The following is a 15830-nucleotide window of genomic DNA, read 5'->3' as shown; positions in this document are numbered from 1 at the left end:
GCCTCAGGCCCAGGCCCTTTCCCAAAGCCCCAGCACAAATGATATAGCAAAAACCATCAGTCCCCACTCTGGGGAGCCTGCTGGCAGAATTAATTCCAGGAGTCCTTACCCATGCACCAACCCCCAACCCCCGGGGGCCACAGAGAAAAGAGAACAGAGCCAGCTCATGTTTGCACAGATTTAATCCCTGCTATCCTGGTCCCTAATTCCAAAGCCCTTCTAGGCCACACTTCCCTTCTCCTGGTCACTCAAAGCCTAGTCATCCACATCCTCCCCACTAGGAGGTCAAAGCAGGACCCAGTCTCCCAGGGGCCACTCTTTTCCCACCTTGATCTTTGTTGATTACAGACCCATGACCTTGGTCTAACCTTGATCTGGCCCCATTTGGCAAAGGCAAAGCACAGAGAAGAAAGGAGAAGGGAGATCAGGGGTCCATCTGGGGCTGCAGCAGCCAGGACAGGAGTAGGAGCCAGGAGGAGGTGCAGGGGACTGAGAGAACCCCATTGCTTATTTGCTTCTTGATCCATTTGCTGTATTTGGTGATACGGGTGTACACTCCTGGATTATGTACTTGGGCTCAGGCCTTTTCCCAGGACAACACCCCAGCAAGAATCCATCTGCCCTTGACCAACGGACCCCCAGGGTCCCCCCTAGGCAAAGAGAGAGGAGTGATGGAGGCTCTGGACCCAGCTGGGACCCAAGGGATTGGGGGACCCAGAATGCCCACCCTCTGAGTTCTGCTTGGAAGCTTCTTTCATTCCTTGAGGATCTCACTACCTGGAGTCCTCCTTCACTCCTCAGTTGGGGATCCCATCCCAGAATATCAGGCAAAATCAAAGTCACGGGGAAGGCAGATGGGAGCAGAGCACTACCTGATGATGATGACAAAGAGGGAGGCCAAGCAAACCTCCCCCTGGGGAAATGCCCCCCACCTGGGGTCATCCCAACTGAAGGAGAGCTGCCAGAACCTCCCAGAAACTCACACAGCACAAGTTTTCTCCATAATTGGTGGCACAGATCATGCCCCCCAGGACAAGGGGGACAACGCGGGGGATGAGGGACTTCTTGCGGTAAAGCCGGTCACAAATCTTGTTGTCCATGATAAACACCTCGGCCTCCCGCAACTCTGCGGTCAGTGTGGAGTTGGCTGTGGAGGAGTCCAGTGGGGTGAGAACTGACTCCTCACTCTACTCAGCCCTGCCTATTCCCAGGGTCTTGTCTCCTCCATCCTCAGGACTCAGCCACACCCCTTCACACCTCCATGCCCTCCTTCACTTGGCCCTTCCCCCTGTGGTGTGGACCATGTTGGGCAAGCACCTTGCCCTCTAAGGCTCTATTTCAGGATCCCTTTCTCTGGGAATCTTTTGCTCCTGAACCAAGCAGCCTACAATCCAAGTTTCAATGCAACCACTCAGAAATTGAGAGCCCACCCCCATGCTGCTTCTCTCCAGCCTCTGAACTCTATACTGGCTGTGCCCTCTGCCACCTGATTGACATTCGCTCTTCCTTCAGGCATCTCAGGCAGACTCTCTGCCAAAGCTCATTCCAGATCCCTCCCGACTTGCTCTCAAGATCACCTGACAAAGTCTTTGCCTCTTTCCTTGTTAATCTGTGCTTCCACCCATACTCAGTTATGAGTTCCCTAGAGGCAGGGCATGCATTACCAGTGACAAGGGTTTGGCGTGTGGCAGATGCCTGAACATCGAAGTTTCTCAGGTGAACAAATCAGTGAGTGAGTGAATTTATGAATCCCTGACTCTGAGCTTCCGTAAGAGGCAAATGATCAGGTTTTCCTAGGACTAAATGAAGTGCCCATAGCACATGCAATGGTGTAAACCATGGCAACAGTTCCCATGTGAGGAGCAATCCTAACACATCCAAAGAACCAGGGGCCAGAGGTAACAGCCACAAGCTTCCTGAGAGACACCATGAGGGGGCTCATCAGGAGAGGCCCCAGAGGAAAGGAGTGTACCCTCTGGGGTACCACATGTCACCCCGACCCCATCCTCCTCACCTGAGAAGCGCTGTTTAACCTGGCCCCAGCCAGTCACCCAGCACTATGTCCCAACCTTCAGGTTGTAGTTGGGCTCCGGGAGGCAGATGGGCTGCACGTACCTGCTGACGACGACAGGAGTGTGAAGCTGGAGGAGGGCAACATCACCCGTGATGAAGTTCTGGCCCCAGTACTTGGGGTGCATAATGATGTCCCTCACAGGGATCAAGAGGGCCCTCGTGGAGCCCGTGGGCTTCAGCTTGGAGGTGCCGAGAATCACTGAATACTCTTTTGTGCTACAGGAGACACAGAGCCCCACCTGGTAGATGTCAGGTTCTCAAGCAACACTATGCTCCTACCTCCGCCAAGGACGTTCCCCTTAGCAGAAGTCCTGCCTGATTTGCCCTGCTCACTCCATCTTGCTCATCTAGCCAGGGGGCCCTCGGAGTCAGAGATATGACTGCCTCCTCATTCATCAGTCATGCTGATTCAAGTGGCCTGGTCTATGCGCTGTGTATTTGAGTGTGCAGCTATTAGCATGCACGCGTGTTCTAATATGTGTGAGGGGTGGGGTGTATATGGGGTGCATGCTGTTGCCCTGGTCAGGATATAGTCTTTGTTGCTTGGGGCTCCTGCCCAAGCTCAGTCCCCGGCCTCTGTGAGATCATGAGCATGACTCTTCCCTGTTCTGGACATCCCTTCCCACTCCGCCCCACGTCCCCCACTGCCACGTTGTTTCATAGAGGAAATGAGGAGTCTAGGCTGGGCCCGCTGCAGCCCTGGGTCTCCGCGGGCCACACTCACCCTTGGATGCAGTGGGCAGCAGTCACTACCCAGTCGAGATCAATGAGGGCTCCTCCACACACATGCTCGTTTTCCACTCGGAGGCTCACCTCCCAGGGCCAATGGCGTGTCACGTCCAAATTCTTCGGCCACCAGGGTTTGCCACAAGCTTCAGGAACAAGCGTGACAGGGAGATACAGTGGCCGCATAGAGGAGGATAAGAATGACTGTGACCAAGATGCCCTCCAGGGTAATTTGCATGAGGCTGTAAACTTGGGGGCTTGCTTCCATTTCAAAGAAGGGGAGACTGAAGGTGAGAGAAGAGCAGTGGCCTGCCCAAAGGCACTGAGCTGACAGAAAATGACAATGACAGAGATAAAAAGCATCAAGACAGAAACACAGAGATATGACAGGAGGAGGAGAGAGATACTGAGACACACAGGGAGCAAGCAGCACAGAACCTCAAAACAAGGGAGAAGCATAGAAGGAGCCCCAGGACAGGAAATGTATTTTCTTGTGTCAGGGTAAGTCCCTAGGCCACGTTCCTGAAAGGCTATAAAGCTTTCTGTATCTCTTAGATGCAAAAGGCCTCTGTCCCCACACTACTCAGAGTCAAGAAAAGCTCCAGACTTCTAGGTCAGAAGTCTTTACACAGACCATTCAAGAAAAAGTCCCAGCATGGAGCCAACAGAGGCCTCCCACTCTGTGTAACAGCTGACACACTATCAGTTTGCAAGTAGTTCCAACAATCAAATTGTATGACTGCATGAATATGAACACAGATGCAGAAATTGTAAATAAAATATTAGCCAATATTATATTTTTTAAAATTATGCACCATGATCATGTAGAGATTGTCCTGGGGTACAAGGGTGGTCCCACAATGTAAGCGGTCTCTGTGTATTCCCCACATAAACAGTTATTTTTCTCTAAAAGAACTGTGCTTTTCTCAATAGACACAGAAAAAGGCATTTGAAAAAATCAACACAGATTTACGACTAAAAAACAAAACACTCTTAGCAAACTGGGAACAGAAAGAAAATACTTATTTATACAAGTTATATGCCACAAACCTACAGCAAACATCATATAACATTAAGAAACAGGCCAAAAATTTATACTTTCTGAAGCCAGGAATAATGATACTTTGTGGGAGGAGGACAAAGGAAATAACTGGGAGGACATAAGAGAGCTTCTGGGCGCTGGTACTGCTCTACTTTCTGACCTCGGTGGAGACTGCACAGGTGCATTCACTGTGTGATAATTTCTTGAGCTGGACACATAATTTGTGCACTTTTTTTGTGTATGTATATAATACTTCAGTAACTGACTTTTGAAATCAATAATATTTCTCTATGCCAACCAACCTGAGTATAGCACAACTATATTCAAAATAAGATACAGTTTATAGCTAAAAATTATAAAATACCCTGAAATTAAAGTATCCAACACTAAGCAAGATTTTTGCAGTAATACATTTTAAACTCTAATGAAGGACACTGAAAATGACTGGCATAAATGGAGAAAGAGCTATTGCTTTTAAATAGAATAACTAAATATTTCAGATGTAATTTTTCCTAAAATTAATCTATAAAGTCACTTACCCAGTTAGAATTTTTAAGAAATTTATGATAAACTTACTCTAAAATTGAAATAGAAAAACAAAGGTCCATAAATAGTTCCATCTTTGACAAAGCAAAGAAGGGACACTTGTCCTAGCAGATATTAAGGCACACATCAAAGCCATAGTGACAAAAACAGTGTGGTATTGACAAGGACAGACAAGTGGACCAAAAAAAAAAAGGAATAGAGAGCTTGAGATTGTTTCAGAGAATACAGGAACTTCATGTAAATAAAGGAGCCACCACAATCAGTGAGTAAAGGATGGATTGTTGAGTAGATGGTGCTGGGAAAACTCGCTCGCTATAAAAGAAATAAGAAAACCAAAACTGGATTCCTCTCTAGTAGTACTTGAAGACCTAAACGTGAAAGGTAAAACCATAAAGTTAACAGCCAACCATGTGGCATGGGGTGGGAAAGGACTCTTTAAACAAAACCTCAAACCACAATCCATAAAGCATTAAACTGATTAACTTGATTACATCAAAATCAAGGATTTTTGACCCCAGGAACAAAGTTAACCGTCAGATGACAGATTAGGAGGTAATATTTGCAATATCTAAAATCAATACAAGACTTTTATTAGGAATATACAAGGAACTCCAGGAAATCAACAAGAAAAAAGAATAGACAATATGCAAAGGATAAAGACAGTCAATTTATTAAAAGAGGAAACTCAAGAAGCCAACAGCACATTGAGACATGCTCAAACTCATTAGTAATGAGAAAAATGTCAGTTAAACTAAGAAGTTGGCCTTTTCTCACCTTCTGAGATGGCCCACACTCCGTCTGGGGAGTGTGTTTCTCTCTAAATAAATCCACTTCTTACCTATCACTTTGTCTCTCACTGAATTCTTTCTGCAATGAGACATCAAGAACCTGAGCTTCATTAAGTCCTGAAACCAGCACTGTTTACAATAGCCAAGTCATGGAAGCAACCTAAATGTCCATCGACAGATGAATGGATAAAGATGTGGTACATATATACAATGGAATATGACTCAGCCATTAAAAAGAATGAAATAATGCCATTTGCAGCAACATGGATGGACCTGGAGATTATCATACTGAGTGAAAAAGGAAGACGTTTTATTTATAAGCAAGTCAAGAGAATTGATTGTGAAGATTCCTGAGGAGAAGAAAAGGGGAATGGGATCTAAAGCTCAAGTGGAAGGACAAGACATCATCTGAATGCTGATAAATGCCCTGGAAGGAGCTTAACACCAAAACATCCCCAGCAACCAACCAGGCAGCTGGCCCAGAGGAATAGGGGAGAGCTGGCAATGGAAGGCTGAGGAGGAGGAGGAGATTGACATTGATCTGACAGCACCAGAAACAGAGAAGGCTGCCCTTGCTATTCAGGGCAAGTTCCAGCGATTCCAGAAAAAGAAAAAGGATCCCAGTTCCTGAATAACCAGCCTTACCCTTCACCTTGCTCCCTTCCCTCCCCTTCTCCACAGCTCTGACTCCCATGTATCTTTGTCTCTTTGTCCCTCAAGCTTCTCATTGAGGCAAGTTCAACACTTATACATTATTTTCTCTGGCCCCTCAAGCCATCACAGCTGCAGAGGCACAAGGAACACAGAGAAGATGAAGAATTCAACAGGCAGCCACTTGCTTAAGGGTGAAACATTTTCTCCTTGGGATACAGCTCCTTGACCAGTACCTGTGCCTGCCCTATGAGGTTGAAGAGCAAGAGGATTTGAGGTTGAGAGAGGGACCCCTGACAATGTGGGAGTGAGGGAAAAGCCTTCAGAGTAGGGTGCCCGAGGGTGGGGCATATGCCCCGTTCCACTGGTTACAACATTCACACTTCAGGTAGCATTTTTTACCTTCACATCCTTCTCATCAGGACCTCAACTTCCCTCCTATGAGCTAAGCCACAGTGGGGACTGGAGCCTCCCTTTCCCCTGGGCAGACCTAAATCAAACTGCTCCCATGTTAGTGCATGCTCAGTAGATTAGTTCCAAGGAAGGCCGACTGGGACTGGTAGAGACAAGGAAAAGTTTCCTTCATCGTCTAGTCTAGAACCGTAAGGGGCAGAAGTGGAGGAGGTTCAAGGGGCCACAGGCAGGGAAATGGGAAGATTTGGGAAGGAAATCGCCAGTTGATTTGGGAAGAAGAGAAAAATGAAGGAGGAGGAGATCTCTAAGGACACAAGTTACTGCTGGTAAAGGTGTACTATATGAAGGATTCTTGGGGCTTTGTTAACCTGCCTACCTCTAACCCCTCATGCCTAGCCACCCCTAGAGGCCACAAAAACCAAGTGACCCTTGTAGCTCTCACCTGCCCCACTGTGGAGTCAGAGCAGAAGTGGAACAGCCACTCTATGTGATTTTAGCATGTTTAATAATTATGAAAACAATAAACAAAATCCTCAAGTGGGAAAAAAACCCAAAAAACTAAGAAGTCATTTTTTTGTCTATTAGATAGGCAAAAAATGTAAAAACTGGATCATGCTAAGGGGTGGGAGGTCTGTAGCAATATATACATCTTCACAAACTGCTGGTAGGAATGCAGAGGGCTGACTCAACTGGAATATGAGCAATAGATTAAAATATGCTACCAATGTAAATTTTTGAAACTGATAACTTGTACTGTGGTTATCTAAGAGAATATTCTTAGAAAACACACACCAGAGTATTTAAAGAGCCATGTTGTATGTTACCCTCAACTGATTCTGAAAAAATTTTGTGCGTGTGCATGTTCCTTGTACTATTTTTGCAGTCTTTTTTGTAAGTTTAAAATTATTCCCCAATAAAATGTTTTTTTAAATGGGACTGAATGAAAAGAGGAGGAAACAGAAAGAGATCTAGAGAACATGCTATTTGCGTAAGTTAGAAATACACGCACACAAAACCACAACATGTATTTTTACAAAAACACACACAAACAGAAAGATACACATCAAATATACAAGAAAGGCTGGGAGAAGGGTGAAGAGGGGGAATGGGGTGGGGCATGGACACAAGCAGAAATAACTAACTTACTCAACCAAACAATCCATAACAAAATTAGGGTGCACCTGTGACAAAGGACGCCCGCAAACAAGCAGGAGCAACCCAAGCCTTCACCCCTGAGGTCTAAGGAAAATGACAGGAAGATCCCAGAAGACACTGCCACAGGGCCCAAGAGGCTCCATTTGCAAATGAACAGTTTAGAGCTCAAAATGTTTCTATGTGGAAAAGGATCTGCATCAGCCTCCTGGACATGCTTCCTGATGGGATGCAGCCTGGGTTGAACTTGAAGAGGTTCTGCATTCCCACAGGAGGCCCAAATACTCTTTTAATGTGCACTGTTGAGTCTGTATGCCCTGAACAGCACAGGCTGTTCTTTAGAAGGCAGGCCATTTAGACTGAATTTCTGCTTCCTATAGACCCAGAAACATTATCTCTGTGACCCTCTTCAGAACGTACCCTCCCAGGATCCAAGGTTTTCTTGAAGCAGGGGCTCACCTTACCCACCTGGTTTGGTGGTGTCTCCTTTGTAACCTGGAGGAGAAAGGGGGACAGAGATGAAGTAAGAGGTTGTAATAGGATGACAGTGAAGAGGTGCATTCTTCATTAATTAGTTAATTCATTCATTCACCAAATATTTCCCCACCTCCCACTCTGTTCCCAGCCTGGAGCCCAAGGCCAGGGGGCTGGGGGCAGGGCGCAGGGGTGTACAGAGGTGTATCAGACAGATACATCCTGTATTTGCCCTTGAAGAGCAGGTTGCCCAGCAGAGGAGACATAAGCAAACACACAATCACCCATGTGCGATCAATGTGGGGACAAGGCCACAGGTGTCAGGTAAGCCCAGAAGAAGTGGTGGACAGGGAGGCTTCTAGGAAGAGGGGTTATTGTGCCAGATCTTAAGGATGAGAAGGTAAAACAGAAATGAAAAGTGATGACATTCTTTATGAAAGAAACACCATGGTGTAAGCTGGAGACTCCAGAAGATAAAGGGCAAGGCCCATGATGACAAGAAATGATGCCAGGGCAAGAAAGTCAGGGGTCATCACGAGTGCCTTCATAAGCCAGGCCAAGAAGCCTGAGTGAGACACTCTGGGAGGAGGGAGGCCAATGGAGGTGTGACATGGTCAGACTTGTATTGTGAAGGCAGTATGGAGAATAGATAGGAAGGTAACAAGACTGAATGCAGTAAGATCCCACCATAGGCTCTGCAGAACCCAGGCAAGAAATGAGGGCTGAATGAAGAAGTGGCAGTGAGAACACACTTGGTGAGCTGGATGTGGGACTGGGGGAGAAGGCTGAGTCTAGGATGACCCCCCAGTTTCTGATTTTAGAGAAGAGTGACTACTATCCACTGAGTAAGGGAACCCAGTTTATAGGAAGAAGAGGGCCTCAACTTTGGAACCCAAGGAGTTGAGATGGTTCTAGGTCATCCAGGTACAGATGTCCAGTAGGTGGCTGCACATCCATGCACATTGTTTTGTGAGGCAGCATCACATACATGGCAGCTCAATGCCCAGAGCAAGTGAGCTCACCCAGGGAGCAGTGAAGAAGGAACCCAGACAGCATCTTAGGGAACACCAATACGTCAGGGATGAACAGAGCATGGGTGGCCTGGAAGGGACACAGAAGGGCAAGGGAGTCACCCTGAGGTAGAGGAGAATTAGGAGGCATGGCCTGAGAGAAGCCAAGGGACTAGAGAAAATGGAAAAAGAGGGAGGAGCAGAAAGGTTAGGGATGTTAGGACAGAGGCATGCCAGGAATGGGCTAAGGGTTAAGTGAAAAGTGAGAAAGCACCTGAAGGAAACATGAAGTGAAAACTTATTTTGAGAAATGTGGCAGTGAGGGGAAGAGATAGGGTGAAGAAACACAGCAAGTAGAAAGGGAGAGGTAGAGATCGATGAGAGCACAGGAAGGGCCCAGAGTCCAGAGCAGGGGTGAGCAGCCTGACCTTGAACAGGAGGTCTGTCTCTGATTCCTAAGGAAAGGGGAGCAAGTGGCACTGAGTTGTCAGGTTTGGAGGGGTCCCCGGGCTGAGGGAGTCAAGGGGACAGCACCTGAGGGCATGCGTTTCCTGAGGGAAGGAAGCCGCTGCGAGAGAGCACCCTCGGTAGGAGCTGAGGGTCTGGGAAGCAAGTGAGGTGAGGAACATACGTCTAAGTGTTTGGAGACCATGAGTTTGGCCCGGACCGCCTACCTGGAGCGCGGTCTCCAGCAGTGCCCTGCTGCGTGGGAAGATGAGCCCTGAGGATGCCGTCAAGAGGGTGGTTCGGGTCTCAGCCGCGACATCCACGCCTCCAGGAGGAAACGCAGAGATGCCCCCCGCACCACAAGGCCCCAGGAAGCTACAGGGCTGGCGGGTCTCAGGGCGGAAGCTGAGAGCGCGGGAGTCTGGGATCCCCGGAAACGCCCTGGGAGATGCCCGGAGGGGTAGCAGAGGAGAAGGGGCTGCGGCTGGGCGCCGCGGGGCCTGTCCCGGCCTCGAGTGTGGGTTTTGGTGGGGGGGGGGTGGCGGCGTCGGGGAAGAAGGACCCAGAACGAGAGCGGCGCAGAGCAGGCGCCGCCTCACCGGAGTTCAGCATCAGCACCAGGAGGTGGCAGCTCCGGCCAGAGGGCCTCGAGGCTGCAGGCCCAGCGCTGAGGCAGGTCAACGCCCCTGAGGCGTCCGCCAGCGGCAGCAGGGACGGCTCGCAGGAACCCCGGACGCCACGACTACGTCTCCCGCACACGACGCACATGACGGAGTTCCGTCACGTGACAGCCCCTCCGACACGTGATGACGTCGCAGACCTGTGACGGTGCCCCTGGAACGCTGAACCTTCCTCTGCACTTAGCCCACCTCGTGCGGGTTCCTTGAAGATGACTGCAGAGCCCGGGGCTTGTCATTGCCTCCGTGGTGGCCAGTCCCATGGAAGTACCCCCAAGTGCCTTAAGTGGGTGACTGTCCCCCAAAACCTGGCCGGTGAAGGCACATCCAAATCCCTGGACTAGTGTTGACACCTTGTCGCCCAGCCTCTGATCATAACCTTGTTTCCCTGGGCTTCGTGCATTGGAGAGCTTCATAATTTATATTGATTTGAGAATCTGAAAAGGTGTAGAAAGCACAAGAAAAGAACAGTAAGGCTAGGGAAACAAGGAGGATGGCTTTACAAAAGTGACATTTAAGCTGGACCTAAGATGAACAAAGAGTCTTGGGGGAGAACGCAAAGGAAAGGCATTTATCTTCTTCCACAAACCGTCAGTGGGATGGTGGAAACTGAAAGAAATAGTGGCGAATACCACCATTTCTTGGGCTTTCACAGGGTGTTTATGTAGAAGAATGTGGTCTTTGGATCTGCTCAGTGTGTCCAAGATTGGGAGATGACAACCAAGATTCCTGCTGCTCCTGTCCAGTGTGGGGGATCCAGCTCTGGGGACCACATTCCCCACGCTAGCATCTAAAGGGGTCCAGATGATGAGTTGCACCAATAGGAGGTGAGGAGAGGTTACAGATGCCACTTCCATGCCAAGGCAGTAGAGAGGAGGTTCACTTCTTTACTTGTGTTAATGCAGAGCAATGGTTCTCAAAGTGTGGTCTGCAAAGCAGCACCAGCATCACCTGGGAACTTGTTAGAGTTGTACATTCTCAGGACCCACCCCAGACTTATAGGATTGAAAACTCTGGGAGTAGAATCAGTGATCTGTAGTTTAACAAGCCCTCCAGGGAATTCTGAGGTAGGTAAGCATGAACCACAGGGTTCAGTGGAGCTATAAGACGGAGAAAAGCCACCTGCTGATCAAGAACACCTGATAGGGATGATACAGGAACAAGAAGTTAAATTTATTTTTAACCCATAAATACTCAGTGGCTTCTTTTTTAAAAATTTATTTTATTGAAGTAGAGTCGATTGACAATGTTGTGTTAGTTTCTACAGTACAGCAAAGTGATTCAGTTATATAAGTATAGGTATTCTTTTTCACATTCTTTTCCATTATGGTTTATCACAGAATATTGAATATAGTTCCCTGTGCTATACAATAGGACCTTATTGTTTATCCATTCTATATATAATAGTTTGCATCTGCTAATCCCAAACTCCCAATCCATCCCTCTCCCTCCCCACCTGGGCAACCACAAATCTGTTCTCTATGTCTGTGAGCCTGTTTCTGTTTCGTAGATAAGTTCATTTGTGTCATATTTTAGATTCCACATATAAGTGATATCATATGGTATTTGTCTTTCTCTTTCTGACTTACTTCACTTAGTATGGTAATCTCTAGGTCCATCCATGTTGCTGCAAATGGCATTGTTCCATTCTTTTTTATGGCTGAGTGGTATTCCTTTATATATATGTACCACATCTTTATCCATTCATCTGTCAATGGATATTTAGGTTGTTTCCATGTCTTGGCTATTGTGAATAGTGCTGCTCTTAACATAGGGGATGCGTGTATCTTTTTTTTTTGGCTGCATTGGGTCTTCATTGCTGCGCGCAGGCTTTCTCTAGTTGCAGCGAGTGGAGGCTACTCTTCGTTGCAGTGCACGGGCTTCTCATTGTGGTGGTTTGTCTCGTTGCAGAGCATGGGCTCTAGGCGCACGGGCTTCAGTAGTTGTGGCACGTGGGCTCAGTAGTTGTGGCTCATGGGCTCTAGAGCACAGGCTCAGTAGTTGCGGCACATGGGTTTAGTTGCTCCATTGCATGTGGGATCTTTCCGGACCAGGGATCGAACCCGTGTCCCTTGCAATGGCAGGCGGATTCTTAACCACTGTGCCACCAGGGAAGTCCGCATGTATCTTTTATAATTATAGTTTTGTCCAGATATATGTCCAGAAGTGGGACTGCTGAATGATATGGTAACTCTATTTTTAGCTTTTTGAGGAATCTCCATACTGTTTTCCATAGTGGCTGCACCAATTTACATTCCCACCAACAGTGTAGGAGGGTTCCCTTTTCTCTACACCCTCTCCAGCATTTGTTATTTGTAGATTTTTTGATGATGGCCATTCTGGCTGGTGTGAGGTGATACCTCATTGTAGTTCTGATTTGCATTTCTATACTAATTAGTGATGTTGAGCATCTTTTCATGTGCCTGTTGGCCATCTGTATGTCTTCTTTGGAGAAATGTCTATTTAGGTCTTCTGCCCGTTTTTCGATTGGGTTGTTCGTTTTTTTGCTGTTGAGTTGTATGGACTGTTTTTATATTTTTGTAATTAAGCCCTTGTTGGTTGCATCATTTCCAAATATATTCTCCCAGTCACTAGGTTCTCTTTTCCTTTCGTTTATGGTTTCCTTTGCTGTACAAAAGCTTGTAAATTTGACTAGGTCCCATTTGTTTATTTTTGTTTTTATTTCTATTGCCTTGGGAGACTGACCTAAGTAAAAGTTGGTATGATTTATGTCAGAAAGTTTTGCCTATGTTCTCTTCTAGGGGTTTTATGGTGTCATGTCTTATATTTAAGTCTTTAAGCCATATTTTTAAAGATTTATTTATTATTTTATTTATTTATTTTTGGCCTCGTCAGGTCTTAGTTCAGTACGTGGGATCTTTGTTGAGGTATGTGGGATCTTTCACAGCAGCACGCAGGCTTCTCTCTAGTTGTGGCACACAGGCTCCAAGGAACGTGGGCTCTGTAGTTGTGGCGTGTGGGTTCCAGAGTGCATGGGCTCTCTGTAGTTTGTGGCACACAGGCTCTCTAGTTGAAGCACGCAAGCTCAGTAGTTGTGGTGCAAGGGCTTAGTTGCCCGACTGCATGTGGGATCTTAGTTCCCTGACCAGGGATCGAACCCACATCTCCTGCATTGGAAGGTGGATTCTTTACACTGGACCACCAGGGAAGTCCCCTTTAAGCCATTTTGAGTTTATTTTTGTGTATAGTGTGAGGGTGTGTTCTAACTTCATTGATTTACATGCGGCTGTCCAACTTTACCAACACCACTTGCTGAAGAGACTGTCTCTTTCCCATTGTATATTCTTGCCTCTTTTGTCGAAGAATAATTGAACATACATGTGTGGGTTTGTTTCTGGGCTCTCTATACTGTTCCATTGATCCATATGTCGTTTTTGTGTCCCTACCACGCTGTTTTGATTTTCAGTGGCTTCTTAAAGCAGCTGGCTCGATACTTCTTAATAGACTGTATTTCATGTAAGTCTCTCAAGCCCAGCCTTCCTCGGGCAACACATGAGACAGACTACACTCTGAAGCTCAGGGATATCTGGGAGCTGACATGCTGACCCCTGGAAGGGCAGGTGACAGGAGATTGAGAGGGAATTAATCACCAGCAAGACAAAGAGACTCTGGGACACTCTGTCCTGGAAAAATGGTAAAGAGCCAGTACCTAATATAGGGAATCTCTCTTATAATCCTCTCTATGGGAATGCAATCTTTGGTAAGAGTGGAGGTGAGCAGCAAGTAGAAGCAGGGGAGGAGGAATAATATTGCTCATGCCCTAATTTTACTTACTCCTAGTTCCAGTCTATCTTGATTCTCTACTCTGAGCTATAAAGGCTACGAAATTAGGCTACAAAGCTCCCCGCAGACATGCTGATGACTGTAACAGGAGTACAGGGAGCAGGACCCAGCTGGCTAAAACCATCCTTAGACTCACAAATGAGCAGGTTTAGACTCACCTCTCCCTCTAGGGCTTAATAAGAACCATGAATAGTTTCTAAGCCAAATGAGAAAACTGTTTTCTACAGAGCATGTTATATGCAACCCCACAGTCCCAAGGAGAGCAGAGCATAAGAACACAAAAGAACAAACCAAACATTTATTCAGTTGACATCAGAAATCTCCATACTCCATAACTGCCTCAACACAACTTGGGGTGAGCCTGAATGTGGCCACTGGAGCACTGGGAAGGGGGTTCCTAGACTGAGTTGCCCCAGCAGGGCTTGTGTGGCAGACGCTGGACACTCACAGATGCATCCGCACTGGGCAGCCGGGGACCTTCTCCCAACCCAGACAGCTGAGTCAGATGTGGACATGGTGATGCCTCCTCACTCTCTCCCAACAATCACCAAGCGGACTGGTTTGATAAAGTGTCAGGTCTAACGCTGTTTCACTGGTGATGATGTCCCTTCTTTGCTAGATGTTCTCCAAGATGTGGATGAAGCATCATGAAGCATCACCTGGCAAGTCACTGGCCATCCAGTTGGGATGGTTTCACCCACTCCTTTCCGGCATGTAGAGCACAGTCACAGTGTAGGTGTGGATGAGGCCGGTTCCTTGAGCACCAGACTGGAAAACTTCCAGGGTTCCTTTCTTGCTGCCACTCTCTGTCATGTGGATCTCCACAGGGTCAGTGAAACCCAAACAGGTTTGAGGAAAGTGCATTGAGTAGGAATGGAAGGTCAGATGCACGGCTAGTGTGAGATTCAGAAACAGGAGGGAGTGTGGGCCAGGGTGATCAAGGGGTCACCAGGATGCCCAGAGGCAGCACCAGACACAGCGTTAGGATAAAGAACCCTGCTGAGCCACAAAAGGACACCTTAATGATGTGATCAATGACCCAGTCTTTGTAGTAACTAACTTCTGTATAAACTGCAGGCAATTCTGTGTGACCACAGTGAACACCCTAGCTCACAATCCCCACCTGGACCCATGAGTCAGTAAATTGACAGACCAGGGGACCTCCAGAATCTCCCTGGAGAAAAAGAAGAAACAAACACAGGAATGGAAGGGGATCATCAACAGAGCAGGCTGATTGCTAGCAAGGCACTAGGGAAATAGGTACCTAGGTCCTTTTCCAGGTACCCACCAGGCCCAGGTTTCTGTGAATGAGATTTGAGAGTTGGAAACTTTAACATCATCTGAGAAATACTACTCCTTCCCAGGTGCTCAGGGACCCACAGGAGCTATAAAGCCAGTAAGCCCTGTACATCAGTCCTGCCAGGATATACTCAAATTCTCTTTCAATGACCCTAATCCTTCACTGCCTGACCCCTTCCCCATGACCCTCTCCAACCCTCCCAACAGCCAGCAACTAAAGGGGCATCCCCTGGCACTGTGTGCAGCTTTCAGAGCCCCTCTCCAACTCTAAGGTCAGAGTCAATTCCAACTAGTCAGTCCTAGGCCTCCACAGCTGTAAAATACTTTGAGTATCATTTCTGCATGGGGACTCAAAATCATCACGTCTACCCTGAAATCTCTCCCTGCCCCTAAACCCACATAGCCAATAGCATCCTCTCACGAGTTCCCCCTCTCTCCAAACACAACCAGTCATGCTAAACCCCACCTCACACACGCTGCACATCCTTTCCCAAAACTGCTCTGGTGGCCCCCCATCTACCAGCTCAGTCAGAAACTCAGAGTCCTCCTCAAGCTCTCCCTCACCCGCACCCTCACAGGCAGTCAGTCACCAAGAACTGATGACTCAACCTCAAACACAACCCCTTCACCTCCCCACCAGCCCAGGTCCTGCCCGGGGCTCAACACCATTGCCTACATGGTGAAAACAAACTCCTGGCCTACAGTCCTGCATGGACAGGAACGAGAA

General features: G+C 47.5%; 1 protein-coding gene and 1 pseudogene across 1 annotated transcript; one reads left to right on the top strand and one right to left on the bottom strand.

Moving 5' to 3' along the window:
• Positions 1-424: 424 nt before the first annotated feature.
• On the bottom strand, positions 425-10091 carry LOC136129558 (serine protease 45-like). The gene is given in 6 exon segments (XM_065885918.1): positions 425-678; positions 986-1147; positions 2015-2289; positions 2798-2945; positions 7861-7887; positions 9923-10091. Coding segments are annotated over 6 exon segments (1035 nt in total).
• LOC136128931 (Purkinje cell protein 4-like protein 1) lies at positions 5598-5806 on the top strand (annotated as a pseudogene).
• Positions 10092-15830: the final 5739 nt, after the last annotated feature.

The sequence above is a fragment of the Phocoena phocoena genome, chromosome 10 (assembly GCF_963924675.1).
Source record: "Phocoena phocoena chromosome 10, mPhoPho1.1, whole genome shotgun sequence".
Taxonomy (NCBI): domain Eukaryota; kingdom Metazoa; phylum Chordata; class Mammalia; order Artiodactyla; family Phocoenidae; genus Phocoena; species Phocoena phocoena.
The sequence above is the reverse complement of the archived record's forward strand: the minus strand, read 5'-3'. Positions and strand labels throughout refer to the sequence as shown.